General features: G+C 56.1%; 1 protein-coding gene across 50 annotated transcripts in view; it reads left to right on the plus strand.

Annotated features, from left to right (window-relative positions):
- The window catches only part of TMEM94 (transmembrane protein 94), a 49,468-nt gene that overhangs the window by 24,818 nt on the left and 6,334 nt on the right, over positions 1-18,316 (plus strand). For 10 of the 50 annotated variants that reach the window (XM_078374634.1, XM_078374632.1, XM_078374633.1 and 7 more), the window contains 16 exons: positions 9,422-9,541; positions 9,860-9,987; positions 10,258-10,394; positions 12,244-12,446; positions 13,100-13,251; positions 13,613-13,715; positions 13,930-14,016; positions 14,258-14,374; positions 14,721-14,777; positions 15,067-15,171; positions 15,321-15,485; positions 15,714-15,923; positions 16,428-16,743; positions 16,881-17,054; positions 17,455-17,557; positions 17,663-17,880. In XM_078374634.1, the coding sequence (XP_078230760.1) occupies positions 9,422-9,541; positions 9,860-9,987; positions 10,258-10,394; positions 12,244-12,446; positions 13,100-13,251; positions 13,613-13,715; positions 13,930-14,016; positions 14,258-14,374; positions 14,721-14,777; positions 15,067-15,171; positions 15,321-15,485; positions 15,714-15,923; positions 16,428-16,743; positions 16,881-17,054; positions 17,455-17,557; positions 17,663-17,880 (2,395 nt within the window). Of the gene's footprint in view, positions 1-3,107; positions 3,313-9,421; positions 9,542-9,859; positions 9,988-10,257; positions 10,395-12,243; positions 12,447-13,099; positions 13,252-13,612; positions 13,716-13,929; positions 14,017-14,257; positions 14,375-14,720; positions 14,778-15,066; positions 15,172-15,320; positions 15,486-15,713; positions 15,924-16,427; positions 16,744-16,880; positions 17,055-17,454; positions 17,558-17,662; positions 17,881-18,316 lie in introns of those variants that run through there. The other 40 variants (XM_054256482.2, XM_078374640.1, XM_054256481.2 and 37 more) reach the window with 17 other exon arrangements.

Genomic DNA, 18,316 nt, shown 5'->3' on the forward strand with positions numbered 1-18,316 from the left:
GCTCAGCAGATACCCATCCTAGCAGTGATTGGCATGGAGGGAAAGCCGTGCCTGCCTGTCTCCTCGCTGGGAGGAAGGCTGCTGCAAGCAGCCGCAAGTGCTCTACACTGCTGAGTTCCAAGGAGCAGGTCCCCAGAGGCTCTGCTGTTATGTAATGCAGTGGCCTGCTTGGATGAGGCTGAATGTCCCCCAAACAGGGGTTGGTATTGTCTTCTGGTTCTAGCCAGAACCACTGAACTGGAACCACTACACTGGTACCTAGTGTATGGGGGAAACAAAGTTCTGTATGGAGGGGCTGGCTTCTCTCTCCAGCCTGAGGGAGAAGACTTGAGGACCCAGGTTGGATAGCTCTCAGGGACCATTTTTCCTGGAGGATTTCTCTTTGTTCTCTTCCACCTCCTCTTTCTGGATAGGTGAGCCCTGACCTGGAAAGGATTGTCATCATGGGCAGTCCATATTGTGGAATGGCAGCTTTGGGTTGATAGAGCTCTGGGCACCAGAAAGGTGGCCCATGGCTTAGAAAGAGAGTTGACGCCTAGTAGAGGAGTTGACAGTACAAGCAGGCTGGGATCATGCCTTTAATCTCAGGACTTTGTGAGGCCAAGGTGGGTGGATCACTTGAGTCCAGGTGTTTGAGACCAGCCTGGCCGACATGGCGAAACCCCATCTCTATTATTAAAAATACAAAAATTAGCTAGGCGTGATGGCGCATGGCTCTAATCCCAGCTATTTGGGAGGCTGAGGCAAGAGAATTGGTTGAACCCAGGTGGCAGAGGTTGCAGTGAGCAGAGACTACACCACTGCACTTCAGCTTGGGTGACAGAGCGAGATTCCATCTCAAAACAACAACAAACAAATGAAATGGCTAGTACAAGCAGTTAAGTAATAACACCTAGTAGGGCCTCTGGCTGAGGTAACTCATGAGTTGTATAAATGGACTTCTAAAGATGATCTTGGCCAGGGGCAGTGGCTCACGCCTGTAATCCCAGCACTTTGGGAGGCTGAGGTGGGCAGATCACCTAAGGTCAGGAGTTCAAGACTAGCCTGGCCAACATGGAGAAACACTGTCTCTACTAAAAATATAAAAATTAGCTGGGCATGGCAGCGCGTGTAATCCCAGCTATTTGGGAGGCTAGAGCAGGAGAATTGCTTGAACCCAGGAGGCGGAGGTTGCAGTGAGCTGAGATTGGGATCATGCCACCACGTTCCAGCCTGGGGAACAGAGCAGAGTCTAAAACACCAGTCAGAAGGTGTCTTGGAGAAGTAGGCTTTGGAGGATCTGGCATGGTGGTCATTGATGGTAAGAGGGTGGTTGACCCTGGCTTAGCCCAGGAGTGGTTTGGCTCTTGCTAGATGATTCTGTTTCCTGCCCTTCTCTTTCTGACCCATCAGTTCTGTCTTTCCTTCAAATCCCTCAACCCTGTCCCTGGTCCTCCAGCCCACAGTGGCTGCTGTAGCAGTGACAGCCCGGCTTCCTGCTGCTTGGGTGCAGGGCTCCCTTCTCCATTTACTGAAGTGGGCAGTGTAGGAAGGGAGGCAGGGCCCAGTGAGGGCTACACTGGGGCCTGCACAGCACATGGGCCAGCCCCTGCGTGCTGTTCTTTCTGGGGCCTGTCTCATAGAAGGGACAGTGTTTGTGGACTTGTAGCTCCCACCTGAGCAGTGCCTCTGGGAACAGGAGAGAGGGGATAGGAGTCTTTCTCTTTGCTACAGCCAGATTGCAGAGCAGCAGCATCCTCACAGTGGCTGGCGTGGAAGCTGACCCCCACTGCCAACCTTTCCTGCTCTCCATGGAGTCTTCCTGTTCTTAACCTCTGGACTGCCCAGGCCCTCCCTTCTGTTCTCACTCAGCACTCTGTTTGGGGGCCCCACAGGGAGCTGCACTTGTGAAAGGGGAGGGGGAGGCTGGCTTGGGCTGTTGAGGCTCCTTCTTCCCTGCAGCTGGAGATGGTGTTGTCTAGGAAACGGAGGGCCCTGGAGAAACATACTCAGCCTCCAGCTCACACTCTCCAGCTCTGGGACCTGTTAGGCTGTTTCCTCTCCTCTGGGGCGTGTAACCCCATTATAAGGATGGCTTTAGGCGGAGAAGTGTCCCATCTACTCCCCTTGCCTTGGCCCCTCCTTCACCCAGGGTGCCTGTGCTGAGAGCATCCTGTATGTCAAACTCGGGGTCCCTGAACGATGCCTCTCAAGCCATGACTCACTCAGGCTCTGCCTGATGCTCTGGCATATGCTGAGTCAGGAGCCCCAGCTATCTGGGGTCCTCTCTGCCTGGGGGATGCAGGGCCTGGGTGATTTGGGGCCTGGGTGTTCCCGGGCACATGGGCAGGTGTGTCTGAGTGCACTGGGACGTCACTGGCTCTGGCCTGGCTCTTCCCTGCGTGGTTGTCGGGGTCTCCATGCTACCTGGCAGGAAGGTGTTAGAGTCTTCAGAGGCCCTTTGGGCTGGCTCTTCCCTCCCTGCTGGATCCTTCCTTCTGCCAGCTGCCTGGCCTTGGGCTTTGCCTTCCTAGAAGTCACTGCTCAAGTCTTCTCAGTGGCCAGTCCATCCCGCCCTCTCCACACAGGATGTGCTGCTATTAATAACCCACAAGTCCCCCTTCCCCTCCTTCCTGCAGCTGTAACTGTGGAAAGGGCTGTTGGCTTGACTCCATGCTGGGGGGTTGCCATGTGATTTGGGGGACTCTCATGGATGATGGGCTCACCTAGTGACTTGGGGGCAAAGGACAGGTAGTTTGGGAAGAGAGCTGGGATTTGTGTATCCCAGTGTTCCCCTTGATACCGGCAGTTGTCCTCAGGTTTCTGGGATGGGAAGTTTCTCCTCCATCTGTCCCTCTCTCTCTGTCTATATCCTGGCTGCACGGTGCCCCTCAGCTCACCCTACAGTGGCTTCCTCTGAAAATCAGGCCAAGCTCCTGGACATTTGGCAGAGCATCAGACAAACTTTCTCTTCTCAATGCTCCTGTTTCCTCCCTCCTTCTCTTTCCTCTCCTCTCCTCCCTCCCGCCCCTCCAGGGCTGCTGCCTCCTCCTCCCTCCCTGAATCTGCAGCGTGACTGGAAATAGGCTGAATTAATCAGCAGATTGAAGCTCTGCTCTGCTGCGCCTGATTCTCCGCAGCACCCAGCTCCTTACTCGCATGCTCTCAGCTCTCTCCGTCTCTTCTCTCCTCTTCTCTCTTTCTCTCTTCACCCTCCCCTCTTTGAGGGAGGTGTTGGAAGTTCCTGCAGCTGACTGCTTGTGGCTCAGGCTCTGGCCCATGCTCTTTAAGCAGACAGAGCTATGGATGCCCCATCAGGGCAAAGGCAGCAAAGTGAGTATGCTAGCGGGGCTTTAACGCTTCTCTTAAAAATGCCATGTTCCCTGCTTTGTGTGGGAGTCTCTGGGGTAGCAGTTGCTGTGAGAGTACTGAAGATAATGCAAAATGGGAGGCTGCTTGAGTGAGCCTGAATAGCCGGGACCTGGGAAGGGGATTGGGAATGAGAGCCAGAAGGCCAGTGTGCCTGGGGAGCTGCCAGCCAGGTGCCCGAGTCCCCAAGAGCAGGACTGGACCCAAGCTTCCCAGGGTACACCCTGCCAAGGCATGTGAGGACCTGGGTTTCCATGTGCAGGTGACAGAAGCTCAGGGCTGGGATGCCAGCCCTCCTCAGGGCCAATGAAGGCACATTTTTTGCTGGACCACGTGGGGAACTAAGATAGGAACCACCAGGGCAGGGAGGATTTTTTCCTAGGCCCTGGTGGCTACAGGAGGTGGGGAAGGATGTGGGTGAAAGTGCTAAGGTCAGCATGAGCCAGGAAGAGGAAGCAGCTCTGCTCCAGGCTCTGATTTGCCTGGCTGCAGACAGAGTCCATCTGTGTCTGGCCCAACTCAGAAGAGCGTATAGTGGCTGAATCTTGGCTTCCGTGATTCGGGCATTGTGTGGAGTCCAGCTTTGTAGCCGTTCTATACCTGCACTGACAAAGATAGTGGGGACCCAGAGACGGGGCCAAGCCTGAGACAGGGTCTCACTATGTTGCCCAGGCTGGTCTCGAACTCCTGGGCTCAGGTGATCCTCTTGCTTCCCAAAGTGCTGGGGTTACAGGCATGAGCCACCATGCCCAGCCAGCTAGTTCTAATTAACAGTTACCTGTGGTTGTCAAGGCTGAAGGTCAAGGTCTAAATTCATAACCTGCCTACCTGAGCCTAGGGGACCTTGATTCTGTTGCTCCTGAAACAGCTGGAATAGGAAGGAGAGCAGCTGCTGTGCCCAGAACATCATGCAGGATCCCTGAAAGGGAACAGGGCGGCTGGATGCAGTGTCGAACGCCTGTAATCCCAGCACTTTGGGAGGCTGAGGAGGGCAGATCATGAGGTCAGGAGTTCGAGACCAACCTGGCCAGCATAGTGAAACCCTGTCTCTACTAAAAATACCAAAATCAGCAGGGCATAGTGGTGCATGCCTGTAGTTTCAGCTACTTGGGAGGCTGAGGCAGGAAAATCACTTGAACCCAGGAGGCGGAGGTTGTGGTGAGCTGAGATTGAGCCATTACACTCTAGCCTGGGCAACAGAGCAAGACTCTGTATCAAAAAAAAAAAAAAAGGAGGGGACGGGGCCCAGGCTCTGGGTTACCTGAGTGAGAAACTCGACAGAAGCGGTGCAGGAGAGCTCAGGTATGTCAGCTCTTGAAGGCGCCTTAGCCTATGCAGGTGCTCAGCCTCAGACCTCCAAAGCTGGGCCTGTTCAGTGGCAGCTCCTTGTGGTTCTGATTTGATGGATAGAGTTCTTTCACCACCCGGCTGTTCCTCCAAATCCCCAAGCTCTGTCAGCGTCCCTTTGATGATAGAACAGAAACAGCAAGCCCTGTGATGGGCGTTTGTTTGCTGCCTGCCTCTCCCGAGTCAGGACTTCCTTACAGCTGTGTTATTTTCTGCTCTTGCTCCAGTTAAGCCTGAGCAGTGCAGTGGAATGGGGTTAGTTCTGCCTGAAAAGCATCCATGTAATTTGAGAAGCAGGGCCTCCCTTCCCCTTGGCATGGTGAGAGTTTTTAGCAGGTGGGAAGCTCTGAGAATCTCATGTCACCCTTGGGTACTTAAGGCCAGGTTAGATTTTTTTCTCAGCCATCTCAGCCCCAGGAGGCAAGAAAAGGCGACCTCAGCTTGTGTGTGTCAACCTGTATTTCTGTTTCTCAGATCATAAGAACTGCACCTGTTCCCTTGCTATGCCCTGCCATTGGTGCCCAGGCAGGTCGGGTACGCAGCCTAATCCATGCTTTGGGAAAGGCTGGTAGAGCCCACTCACCCACCAATCCATCATGAACTTCCTTCAGAAAGTACGAAGGTCTTGCGCTCTTATGTCACATGTCAAAGCTGAGGCACAATGACCAAGAAAGCAGGCCAGGCACGGTGTCTCATGCTTGTAATCCCAGCAATATGGGAGGCAGGAAGATTGCTTGAACCTGGGAGTTCGAGACAAGCCTGGGCAACATAGTGAGACCTCGTCTCTACAAAATAATTTTTAAAAGGCCATGTGCAGTGGTTCCCACCTGTAATCCCAGCACTCTGGGAGGCTGAGGTGGGCAGATTACTTGAGCCCAGGAACTCAAGACCAGCCTGGGCAACATGATGAAACTCCATCTCTACTAAAAATACAAAAAATTAGCCAGGTGTGGTGGCATCACCTACAGTCCCAGCTACTCCGGAAGCTGATGTGGGAGAATTACCTGAGCCTGGGAAGTCAAGGCTGCAGTGACCTGTGATGGCGCCACTACATTCCCACCTGGACAATAGGAGCGAGACCATCTCAAAAAAAAGATTAAAAAAAAAAACCTAGCTGGTCATGGTGGTACACACATGTGGTCTTAGCTGCTTAGAGGCTGAGGTGGGAGAACTGCTTGAGCCCAGGAGGCGGGGGCTGCAGGGAGCGAGGTTGTGCCATTGTACTCCATCCAGCCCGGGCAACAGAGCAAGACCCTGCCTCAAAAAAAAAAGAAAATGAGAGAGAGAGAGAGTAGTGAGTTGTCCCTTAACTCAGACCCCCTGCTGGAGAGGGAAGAGGTGAATGCCTGGGCAGTTGAATAAGCTCAGTTGAAGGCTACAAAGAGCAGACTGGCCCAGAAGGCCGGGTCCTCACCACAGGGCTGGCCTGTGCGGGCAAGCGCTTCCTTTGGGCAGCATGTAATTACAGAATGGCTTATTTTTCCTCTACTGTGCTCTCTTTAATTGCCAGTCTGGAGCTGGTGTCCCCGACCAGACATAACATGCGGGGGCAGATGCACAAAGACAGTCCTGCGGGCGCCCTGCCCGGGAGCGTCTACCACCCTCTTACCCCTACCTCCCACACCTGGAGGGGAGCAGAGTACAGCTTCAAGGTACCTGGGGGTAGAGACAGCAAGAGAGCAGATGATGGCCTTGCAGGGTGAGGAGATCCTGATTTAGGGCTGCTTGGAATGAGGCAGCAGGTGTCAGGACAGCCACCATGTGGCCCACAGGAATCGATGAATGTCCAAGATCTTCAGGCCCGTCCAGAGGAGGGACACTTCCCTGGCTCTCTGACGACTCCTCTTAGCCTTTTCTCTGCCTTGCTGGAAACTGTTGCCTTCCTGAGTGTGGTCCTCATTCTAGGCAGAGCATCTTCCCAGCCATGTAGGGTTGCCTGGTCCTTCCTCTCCTCCTCCCTTCCCGTCCCCATATCTTGACAGACAGCCTCCCCTCTGCAGGCTCCATTGTATTTCTCACTCGATCATTTCTGGAGGCCTGGCACAGGCACATGTGTCCTGGGAACACTCACTTCCCTCTCGGTGGCAAGGAAGCTCAGAAGGCTGAGCCTGAAGGAAAGGCACAGGGAGGCCAGGGGTCTCTGTGTACAGCCTCTGTGTCTCCTAGATCCTCCCTTTCCCTGGGGTGGGAGGAACAGACATCTAGCCCCTCAGACAGAAGGCCTATGGGCTCCTCTTCCTGTTTCTGTTCTTCTCTTACAACCCTCCCTGAAGCTTTCTTTCTCTCCATGTCAGGAACTCTGGGAGGCAGTAGGACGGGTATAGACATTCATTTGCCCTGGACTGTGGCCTCTTTGGGAGGCCTCAAGATCCTTGCCAAAGGGAGGTGGGTGGGTTGGGGCACAGTATTTACCCATGTGGGGGTATGAGGCCCCTGCCCAGAGGACCATTTCTTCCTGAGTTGAAATAACCAGTTTATCCCCTTTGGGAAGAGGCAGTTCTTATCTTTATAATCCCCCAAAGCCACTGTGGAGAGCAGGGATTAGGTGAGATTTAGGCAAGGGAGCTGGGGAATCCTGGGGCTGGGCCCACTCTGGAAGCTGAGCCCATCCCTCAGGCCAGCACTGGGGGCTCCACTCAGGCGCATCCCGTGATGCCAGGCTGTGGCAGCGGGACAGCATCCCCTGGCCCAGCAGCCACTTGTGGTTATGGAATGTGTTCCTGCCAGGGCTGAGGCTAGGTTGACGAAGAGGGGGTGTGTGTGTGGAGACAGGTGGAAAAAAGGAAGTCCAGAAGGCTAGGGGGCACAGCCAGGGCAGGACTCTGGAAGATGGAGCTGTGGGCCACGTGGGGGGTGGGGAGGGCAGTGAGACAAGGCAGCCAGGGGTCACCAGCCCCACAGCCCATGGCCAAGACTCCTCTATGGCTGCCCCAAGTCCTTTCCTGGTGCCTGAGGTCTAGGGATTCGCTCCTCTTGCTCAGGTTTTCTGGATGGAAGCTCACATGAGTGCTCCTCAGGTGGCCCTGGAAAGACATTCCTCCTTCAGGCATTGCCTTTCCTGGAGCTCTTCTTTGTCCCAGGGCCTCAGAGCTGGGGTGTGGTGGCTCATGCCTGCTGTCACAACACTTCAGCAGGCTGAGGAGGGAGGATTGCTTGAGGTCAGGAGTTCAAGACCAGCCTGGGCAACATATTGAGCTCCCATCTCTACAAAAAATATGCAAAGAAAATTAACTGGGTGTGGTGGTTCGCGTCTGTAGTCCCAGCTGCTCTGCAGGCTGAGGCGGGAGGATTGCTGGAGACTGAGAGGTGTGAGCTGCAGTGAACCATGTCCACGCCACTGCATCCAGCCTGGGCAACAGAGCAAGACCTTGTCTCAATTAAAAAAACCAACAAAGAAACTAGGCTGGGCGCAGTGGCTCACGCCTGTAATCCTAGCTCTTAGGGAGGCAGAGGTGGGAGGATAGCTAGAGCCCAGGAGTTCGAGACCTGCCTGGGCAATATAGCAAGACCCCATTCTCCACAAAAAGGAAAAAAAAAAAGGCAAAGAAAAGTGTAAGCAAAATTAAAATACAAATTTTTTTGCTCATGCATGGCTAAAAAAAGAAAAAAAAGTCTAACCTGGGATTGGCTTCATCCCCAGAAATTTTGGTTCATTAGGTCCAGAGTGGAGCCTAGACATCCACATTTTTAAAAGCTGCATGTCTCAGCTCCAGATTTTGGGCTGACATTCCCTGATTAAGGTGAAACCTTGACTAAGCTGCAGAATGACTTGGGTTGTTCCTGTTGCTACGTCATTGGGATCAGTGCATTCATTCATTCATTCATTCTCTCAGCAAGTATTCATTGAGCTTGTGTGTGCTATGCATTGTTTTAGCAGTTGGATGGTGAGGGTGTGTAGAAATGGAAGAATTCAATGCCTGTTTTTAAGGAATTTGCAGTCTGGCGGGAGAGCCAGACATGTATATCTATGATTACAGTTCTCTAAGGTGTAGGCTGCAGGCCAGTTTGCCCAGGACGCTGACATATAAACCTCCCCTGGGTGTAGCCCTGGGTTTTGGGAAAATGTCCCAGAGGAGGTGATGTTTGAACTGAGTATTGAAGGAGAAGCAAGAGTTGTCTGTCGAGGTGGGCAGATCACTTGAGGTCAGGAGTTCAAGGCCAGCCTGGCCAACATGACGACACCTTGTCTCTACTAAAAATACAAAAAATTAGCTGGGCATGGTCATGTGCACCTGTAATCTCAGCTACTCGGGAGGCTGAGGCGGGAGAATCACCAGAACCTGGGAGGCAGAGGTTGCAGTGAACTGAGATTGCACCACTGCACTCCAGCCTGGGAGACAAAGCGAGACGCTGTCTCAACCGTGCAATCAAAGACTTGCCTGTTGCAATAAATTAGGAGATCAGTGGGGAGCACAGCCTGGGTGGGCAGGGAGCCTGGTGGTGGCAGTGGGGAAAGTGAGTTGGGGAACATGGAATATAGAAAGACGTTTTGTTTTTTTAACTTGGCTTTAGAGAGTAGGGTAGGAGGCTGTGCACTTGAACACTTTGTAATTTGGTAGAGATGGACCTGGTCATACCTTGAGAGGCCAGAGCTGGTAGGGGAAGAGATGTGAGGATCCCAGAGGAGGGGAAGGATGAAGGGCCTGGGAAGGGGAGGGTTGGGGCCTGCCTGCCTTGCACAGCCTCGGCTTGGCAGTGACACCGAGCGCCTCCTGCTTGCCTGCAGGGCGAGCCTCCCTCGGCCCTGGGCCTGTCCACAAGGAAGGCCCTCAGCGTCCTGAAGGAGCAGCTGGAGGCAGTGCTGGAGGGACATCTCAGGGAGCGGAAGAAGTGTCTGACCTGGAAGGTGAAGTTTCTTCTTGGGGCCACCAGGGCCTGGCTGGGATGGCAGAGCAGTGGGGGAGGCCCCTACTCAGGGCTGTGATGCACCCTGTCACCCTGGGTGGTGTGACCCAACTGAGGCCTCATGAAGTATCCGAAAGCAGCTGGGGTTCCCCTCAAGTGGCTCCCGCGCCTGCTTGCTGCAGGAGCTCAATAGGCTGGAACACAGCCGAGGTCAAAGGGAGGGGACCAAGGTGCCCATGGGGGCTGGGGAGGGTGTGAGGGGAGGCAGCCAGATTGGAGTAGGACTGGCCTCTCACTGCCCCGCCCTGTTCCTCCCCAGGAGGTGTGGAGAAGCAGCTTCCTCCACCACAGTAACCGCTGCTCCTGCTTCCACTGGCCAGGGGCCTCACTCATGCTGCTGGCAGTGCTGCTGCTGCTGGGCTGCTTCGGGGGGCAGCCGGCCGGGAGGTACGCACCCAGGGGCTGCTCCCCAACCTCTCCAGCTCTCCCTTCCATCCTGCTGCAGCACTCGGGACAGCCCAGGGCTCCAAGGGGGCTGCCATCTCCAAGCTGCTCCTGGGATGTAAGGGAACCTCCTCAGTCCCTTGACTGGGGTCAGAGGCCTAGCTGGTGTCAGGGCACCAGAATGGGATACTCTTTCCACAAGGGACTGGGGTGGGAAGGGGAGCGGTGGCCTGGGGGCTGCTGGGTGGGTGAGCCTTTCTTTCCTCCCGCCAGCCGTGGGGTGGGGCTGGTGAATGCCTCGGCCTTGTTCCTGTTGCTGCTTCTCAACCTTGTGCTCATTGGGCGGCAAGACCGGCTGAAGCGTCGGGAGGTAGAGCGGAGGCTGCGCGGGATCATTGACCAAATCCAAGGTGACATCAAGGGCAGGCATGTTGGTGGGAAAAGATGACCCAGACATATCAGAGCCCTGAGGACTCCCCTCCTGCACCCCAGCACAGACGGGTTGCCTGTGGCCAGCATTGCAGGGGCTCGTGTCATCTGGGGAGTTAGAAGGATGCCCACCCTCTTTTGAGCAGAGCAGTGAGTGTTGTGGGACGGTCTTGGGTGCCCAGGCAGAGGGCTGGGCAGGCAGGAAGGCTAGGGGTACCAGGTGGGTTTCTGGGCTGGCTCATGTTGGGAAACTTACAGGGAAGACCCCCACATGGCAGGAGGATGGTTGGGGTTTTCTCGTTCAAGTCCATCTTGTCTGGTGTTCTGTGCTGGGAGACGTGGGGGTGGACAGAGATACCTGCAGGAATCGGGGCAGGGTAGGGGACCAGGAGCCTGAGGTAGAGCAGCTCAGTTCCAAAAGGGAAGGGAGTGGCTTGGATTTCTTTCTTTCTTTTTTTTTTTTTGAGATGAAGTTTTACTCTTGTTGCCCAGGCTGGAGTGCAATAGTGTGATCTTGGCTCACTGCAACCTCTGCCTCCTGGGTTCAAGTGATTCTCCTGCCTCAGCCTTGTGAGTAGCTGGGATTACAGGCATGCCCCACCACGCCCGGCTAATTTTGTATTTTTGGTAGAGATGCGATTTCTCCATGTTGGTTGGGCTGGTCTTGAACTCCTGACCTCAGGTGATCCGCCCGCCACGGCCTCCCAAAGTGCTGGGATTACAGGCGTGAGCTACCTCGCTCGGCCAGGAGTTGCTTGGATTTCTGCTTGGCCTTTCATTCAGGTGGTATTCATGAAGCTTGGCTGTGGATTGAGGGTTGTTTAGGCACTTTTGAGGGACTGTGGCTCCTGCTGTTCAGGGGCATGTGGTGCTCTTGAGAAGCAGCGCCGCTCATGAGACCTTCCTCTGACAGAACTGGGCAGTGGATGTTCAGGTACTAAGTGAGAATTTGTCTTTTCATTCTGAGATGGCTAATTGCAACCACGTGCCAGGCACTGGGAGTGCAATGGTAACAGCAAAAAATGGATCCTGCTTTCCAGAGCTTAGTCTCCTGCCTGGGAGCATCAGTGGCTCCCTCCTGCTTATGGAAGCCATCCCACATGCACACGTGGCCTCCCAGAGCCTCCAACGCACGCTCACCTTCCTCTCCAGCCTCGTCTCTTTCTCCTCATTCTCATGTTAGAACTACTCACCAGTCTTAGACCCACTATGTATCAACCTGCCTCTGTGCCTTTATCCCCTGTTCTTTGCTGGTGAGCTTCTCCCTCCCTTGTCTCCAGCTGACAAACTCTCACCCATTTTCCAGGCCCATCCCCAATGCTTACTCTTCCAGGAAGCCACCTCTGGTTGCTCCAGCAAGTCGGTTTGCTCACTCTTCTGGACTCCTGCAGCACGGGATCTTTGTTAACACTTGGCCATGTTTGTCTTGTTTGGAGTTATCTGTCCACATGTCTCATCTCCCCCACTGGGTCATGGCTCCTTGAGGCCAGAGACCATGTTGTCTCCACCTTGCACCTCTCACAGGTCCTCCACACTGTTTGTGAAGTGTATCTGAATGGGATATGGGTACAGAGAAATGACAGCTCCAGTTATTGAGAGGAGGTAGAGGTGCTGGGGCTGGAGTGGTTGGGTAGAGCTTTATAAAGGAGGTGTCCTTGAAAGCAGAGAAGTGTTGGAACAGACCTCTTGGGACAGGAAGTGGGCAGACAGTGCTCGGAGATGCTGCTGTATCTGACTGGGTAGCAGGCAGTGCTTGGAGGTGTTGCTGTATCTGACTGGGAAGCAGGGCTGAGGCTGAGAGGGTTGTTTCCCCCTTTCCATTTCCCTCAGATGCCCTCAGGGATGGCAGGGAGATCAAGTGGCCCAGTGCCATGTATCCAGACCTCCACATGCCCTTTGCGCCATCCTGGTCCCTGCACTGGGCCTACAGAGACGGACACCTGGTCAACCTGCCAGTCAGCCTGCTGGTTGAAGGAGACATCATAGCTTTGAGGCCTGGCCAGGAATCCTTTGCTTCTCTGAGGGGGATCAAGGTAGCTTGAGGCTTTCCTGTTCCCCTGGATGTGTGGTCCACAGGCGATGGCGGGAGGGGCTCCACCCTGCAGCTTCCCGGCCAGCTCACTGGCTTTTTGGCAGAGGCCCCGGAACATCTTCCATCACCCTGCTGTTCTTTTGTTTGTTTTTTATTTATTTTTATTTACATTTATTTATTTTTTTTGAAATAGGGTCTCACCCTGTCGCCCAGGCTGGAGTGCAGTGGTACAATCTCAGTTCACTGACCTCTGCCTCCTGGGTTCAAGTGATTCTCCCACCTCAGCCTCCCCAGTAGCTAGGATTACAGGCACCCCGCCATCACGCCTCACCTGGCTAATTTTTATGTTTTTTTGGTAGAGACAGGGTTTTGCCATGTTGGCCAGGCTGGTCTCAAACTCCTGACCTCAGGTGATCCACCTGCCTCAGCCTCCCAAAATGCTGGGATTATAGGCGTGAGCCACCACGCCTGGTCCCCTGTACTGTTCTTTATTCTAGCTAAGAATCCAGTCCTGCAGGCCCTGCCCCAGTGGACTCTGGACTAACTGATGGTCCCTAACCCCAGGGGAGGTCTGTACTTAGCTGAATTGTCCAGGAAGAGTGGCCTCTGATAGGACCCTCTCGTTGCCCCCACCTTCCCACTTGCTGCCGGCAGGATGACGAGCACATTGTCCTGGAGCCGGGAGACCTCTTCCCCCCCTTCTCCCCTCCACCCTCACCCCGGGGAGAAGTGGAGAGAGGGCCACAGAGCCCCCAGCAGCACCGGCTTTTCCGTGTCCTTGAGACCCCTGTGATTGACAATGTCAGGTAGGGATGCCACCCCACCTCCTCCTGTCCCTGGTACCTTCCGTGAAGAGGGGGATGGGACTGACAAGGAAGGGGTTCTGTTCATCTCAAGGTTCTCTTGAGGGCTGACATCTCCTTAGGCTCCTGTCCTTAGCCTCTTGTGAGAATCCTTAGACTAGGTGGGGCCCTCTCCCAATCTCTACTCTGAGGGGACAGCTCTGGAGGTGAATGCAGGCCAGGGCCAGGGCCAGGGCAGAGTGTGAAACGGCAGGACTCATGGTGCTCGAAGAAGCGGTTTCTGGCAGAGAGGCCCAGAATCCTCCCAAGGTGCAGGTTTCTGGCCTCTCCACTGAGTGGGACTGACAGTCACTTCTTTCTGCAGATGGTGCCTGGACATGGCCCTGTCCCGTCCAGTCACTGCCCTGGACAATGAGCGGTTCACAGTGCAGTCGGTGATGCTACACTATGCTGTGCCCGTGGTCCTGGTGTGTGCGGTGGGGCTGTGCATCGGGGGCAGGGGAGAGGGCTGGATGTGGGGGGGTCTCAGGCCACTCACATGAGTGGGAGTGAACACAGAGGGCCCCAGGGCAAGCTGGCCTGTGGATTAGCAAAGGAAGGGGAGTGGCAGTGCCTGGGTCCCCCTTGAGGCAGGGGAGGGGGTCCAAGGGGTCCAGGCTGTGCTTCTGCTGTTCCCGACAGGCTGGCTTCCTCATCACCAATGCCCTGCGCTTCATCTTCAGTGCCCCGGGGCTCACTTCCTGGCAGTACACCCTCCTCCAGCTCCAGGCAAGGACCACCCTATCCTCTCTGTCATGCTTCCCTCTTCCAGTACCCTAGCCGTCCCTCCCTCTCTGCAGCCCAGAGGTCCCCTCAAGCTTCAGCTTAAGAACCCTTCTTTCCCTTCCTGCCCCTGAGAGACCTGGCCCTTCCTGCCCAGGGAATGGCCATGGGGCCAGGGCAGCCCTTCCCTTCCCTCCTCCCCAGGCTCAGAGCTCAGGAGCCATCTGTGTGGTCTGCTCCTTCCCAGGTGAATGGTGTCCTGCCCATCCTCCCCCTGCTCTTTCCAGTCCTCTGGGTTCTGGCAACTGCCTGTGGAGAGGCCCGTGTCCTGGCCCAGATGAGCAAGGCCTCGCCCAGCTCCCTGGTAGGTTCTTCCAAGGCGTCTGGGGGAAGTGACAGGAACAGAAAGAGTTAGCTATGCCAGAGGACGGGGCAGAAGTCCAGCCCCACCTTGGGCTCGGCGTGTTGATCGGCCCGGGCAGCTCTCCAGGGCTCAGTCCCTCTCTATTCCAGAAGGGCCTCCAAGCCAGGCCCTGGGTGAGGGTGAGCACCTACCCTGGCTTCCACCAGATGGAGAGTCAGGATGACTGGGCCCTTTACCGAAGGGGTTGGGAGTCCCGCTGGTGTGGGCCCTCACCTCTGCCAGGTTGGAGACGCCTGTGTGAAGCTGGCTTTTTCCTCACTGAGGCTCTCACCTTCTCTCCATGCAGCTGGCTAAGTTCTCAGAGGACACTCTCAGCAGCTATACGGAGGCCGTCTCCTCTCAGGTACAACACTGACCCAGGATGGCTTCTCCCACAGGTCTCTAGAGCTGTAACCCTGGGACTTTCCTATTTATGGCTGCAAAGCCTCCAGCCAGGCTCTTGGAACCCCATGTCCACCCGATACATGTGGACATAACCTGGGCTTGTTCCCGTTACACATCCACGCCCTGCCCCAGAGAAGTGCCTCTCCACCCCAATTTATGGGGCTCCCCTGGATTTCCACCTGGAGGCTGTCTCCAGGGAAATGAGGCTGAGCCCTGAATGGCCTTGCAGACTTGCCCTCTCCCACCAGGAAATGCTGCGCTGCATTTGGGGCCACTTCCTGAGGGTGCTCCGGGGAACGTCACCCACTCTGAGCCACAGTTCCAGCCTGCTGCACAGCCTAGGCTCTGTCACGGTGAGGGTGGGCTGTGCGGCGGGGAGGCACCTGTTGTGCCTGTCCTGCTCTCTGGCTGGGCCTGGGCTGTCCACCTGCCACTTGAGTGGCCCCTGGGCAGGGTGGGCTAATGCCAGGCCCCTTTCCTATCTCAACCACTTTCCATGCAGGTCCTGTGCTGTGTGGACAAACAGGGGATCCTGTCATGGCCAAATCCCAGCCCAGAGACTGTGCTATTCTTTAGTGGGAAGGTGGAGCCCCCTCACAGCAGCCACGAGGACCTCACGGATGGCCTGTCCACCCGTTCCTTCTGCCATCCCGAGGTAGAGGAGGAGGTACGGCCGGCTCCTGTGGGCCCTACTCTGGGCCAGGCTGTTTAGCCTTGGAGCCTGGCCAGGGAGGGTGAGGTTTAGGAGGGCAAAGGAGGGTTTGGGCACCATTAGGATCTGCTGGGCAGGTGAGGTGAAGCCACAGCACAAGGCAGCGAGGGGACCTAGAAGCATTCTGCCTCACTGGTCCGAGGGAACCACCAGTCCTAGGCCTGTGCTCCTCATTCTCTGCAGCCCCATGAACGAGACGCCCTCCTGGCTGGCTCCCTGAACAACACCCTGCACCTTTCCAATGAGCAGGAGCGCGGTGACTGGCCTGGGGAGACTCCCAAGCCCTCTGAGCCCTATTCTTACCACAAAGTGCACAGCCGCAGCAAACACCCATCCGGCTCCAACGTGAGCTTCAGCAGGGACACCGAGGGTGGTGAAGAAGAGCCCAGCAAGGTGAGGGGAGGAGGTAGCACGGGGCAGCCGTGCCCTCAGCCACAGGCCGTCCTGGCCTCCCTGGCCAGCCTGGCCCCATAGGGTCTGAAAGAGCAGGTCCCTGCCCTCTCTCCTGGTCCCTGCTGCGAAGTAGACAGAGCCTCCCTTCCATTCTGGTGTCCCTATTGGAACCTTCCAAACACACATCAGGCTCCCTCTCAGAGATGTTCTCTGGCCACAAAAGACCCCTCAACTGTGTCCTCTTTGGTCTGGCCACCCCTCTTTTTGGCTCCTGCCAGTATCATGAGATATATTAATAAGTTCCTAGAAGCAGACAGGAGCTCAAGAAGGACAGGAAGCTGATTTCAGGAGGGAGGGAAGGGGGAGAGAGTAGGCAGGAGCTGTCTCCTGGGAAGGGTGCCTTCAGGGACAGGAGTCCTCCCCAGCCTTGGGAGGCAGGTGGAGCCACTGTTGGCTTCCCCACAGCCCCTCCCGGGCTGAGGCTCCCCTCCATGTCTCCTCTAGACCCAGCCTGGGATGGAGGGCGACCCCTATGAAGCAGAGGACTTTGTGTGCGACTACCACCTGGAAATGCTGAGCCTGTCCCAGGACCAGCAGAACCCTTCCTGCATTCAGTTTGATGACTCCAACTGGCAGCTGCACCTCACGTCCCTCAAACCCCTCGGCCTCAATGTGCTGCTGAACCTGTGTAACGCCAGCGTCACCGAGCGACTGTGCCGGTTCTCCGACCACCTGTGCAACATCGCCCTGCAAGAGAGCCACAGTGCTGTGCTGCCCGTGCATGTGCCCTGGGGCCTCTGCGAGCTCGCCCGCCTCATTGGTACGGGCCCCCCTGGTGGAGATGGTTGGCTAGACCTGCCCCCAGAAGAGGCCCAGCACCGACTTGTCACAGGACTTCATGGACCTGGCTGGGCATTGCCAGGGCCTGGCCCTGAGTTCCTGTCCCCTGCCCTACAGGCTTCACTCCTGGGGCCAAGGAACTCTTCAAGCAGGAAAACCACTTGGCACTGTACCGCCTCCCCAGTGCCGAGACAGTGAAGGAGACCTCGCTGGGGCGGCTCTCCTGTGTTACCAAGCGGCGCCCTCCCCTCAGCCACATGATCAGCCTCTTCATTAAAGACACCACCACCAGTGAGTTCCGCCCACCTCGGCCAGCACCAGGCCAGACTTTCCAGAACCTGCTTGTCAGGGGGGCTCTGTCCATCCCTGCCCATTGCTAGGGAGGCCTGGGCAGAGGAACAGTGGGCTGCTTCCAAAGTGCTTTGCTGTGGCAGGGGCTGGACTTGGGGACCAGGGCTGGGATGGTGTTGGCTGCAGAGGCTGGGATTGTCCAGAGGATGGGAATATGGTGTCTGCATTCCAAGCCCAGTAGCCTTGCAGAGCCTGCCTGATCGTGAGTCCCAGGGAGTCTCCTCCACTGTCAGGGGCTCCTCAGTGCCCTTGTCCAGGAGGACAGCATGCAGCCTGTCAGGTCAGAGCGAGGGTGGGGGGCTGCTTAGCGACACTCAGGGTCTGACCTCTCTCCCCTCAGGCACAGAACAGATGCTGTCCCATGGCACTGCTGACGTGGTCTTGGAGGCCTGCACAGACTTCTGGGATGGAGCTGACATCTATCCTCTCTCGGGATCAGACAGGTGGGTGAGGAAGTGCAGGCCAGCAGTAAGAGCAGCCGCTCTGCTGGTGCCCCTACCCTTCACAGGCAGGACCACTCACCTCACCTCTGCCTGCTTCCCTGGCAGAAAGAAAGTGCTGGATTTCTACCAGCGAGCCTGCCTGTCTGGGTATTGCTCCGCCTTCGCCTACAAGCCCATGAACTGTGCCCTGTCCTCTCAGCTCAATGGCAAGTGCATTGAGCTGGTACAGGTGCCCGGCCAGAGCAGCATCTTCACTACGTGCGAGCTGCCCAGCACCATCCCCATCAAGCAGAATGCACGCCGAAGCAGCTGGAGCTCTGATGGTACCTCGTGTGTCTGTCTAGCAGGGCCAGTGCTGGGGCTCCCCTGGACTGCAGAAGCCCTGGAGGCAGGGAGGGTTTCTGGAAGGCCCTGGCACCCACCACAGCAAAGGGTGCAGTGGCCACAGCCCCAGGCTGGGACGTTAGTGCGACACTATCCAGTGACATGGGGAGTCCCTTAGTTTTCTCCCTTACCCAGAGATGCTCATTTTGCCTGCCTCTCTGGTTGGTCATGATGCTCAAATGTATAGCATGCATCAGAGTGCTTTCCTGGGAAGTTACCAACCAGCATTCATGCAGCATTAGGCTTGGCAGAATCAGACAGGAGACCACGTCTCTCACCTTGTTGGTGCAGAGGGGGCCCCCAGAACCCAAGAGACTGTGAACTGAAGCAGTTGCTGAGGGTGGGGCCAGTACCTCAGTCCTCGAACAGGACTGA

This window comes from Callithrix jacchus, chromosome 5 (assembly GCF_049354715.1).
Source record: "Callithrix jacchus isolate 240 chromosome 5, calJac240_pri, whole genome shotgun sequence".
Lineage (NCBI taxonomy): Eukaryota > Metazoa > Chordata > Mammalia > Primates > Cebidae > Callithrix > Callithrix jacchus.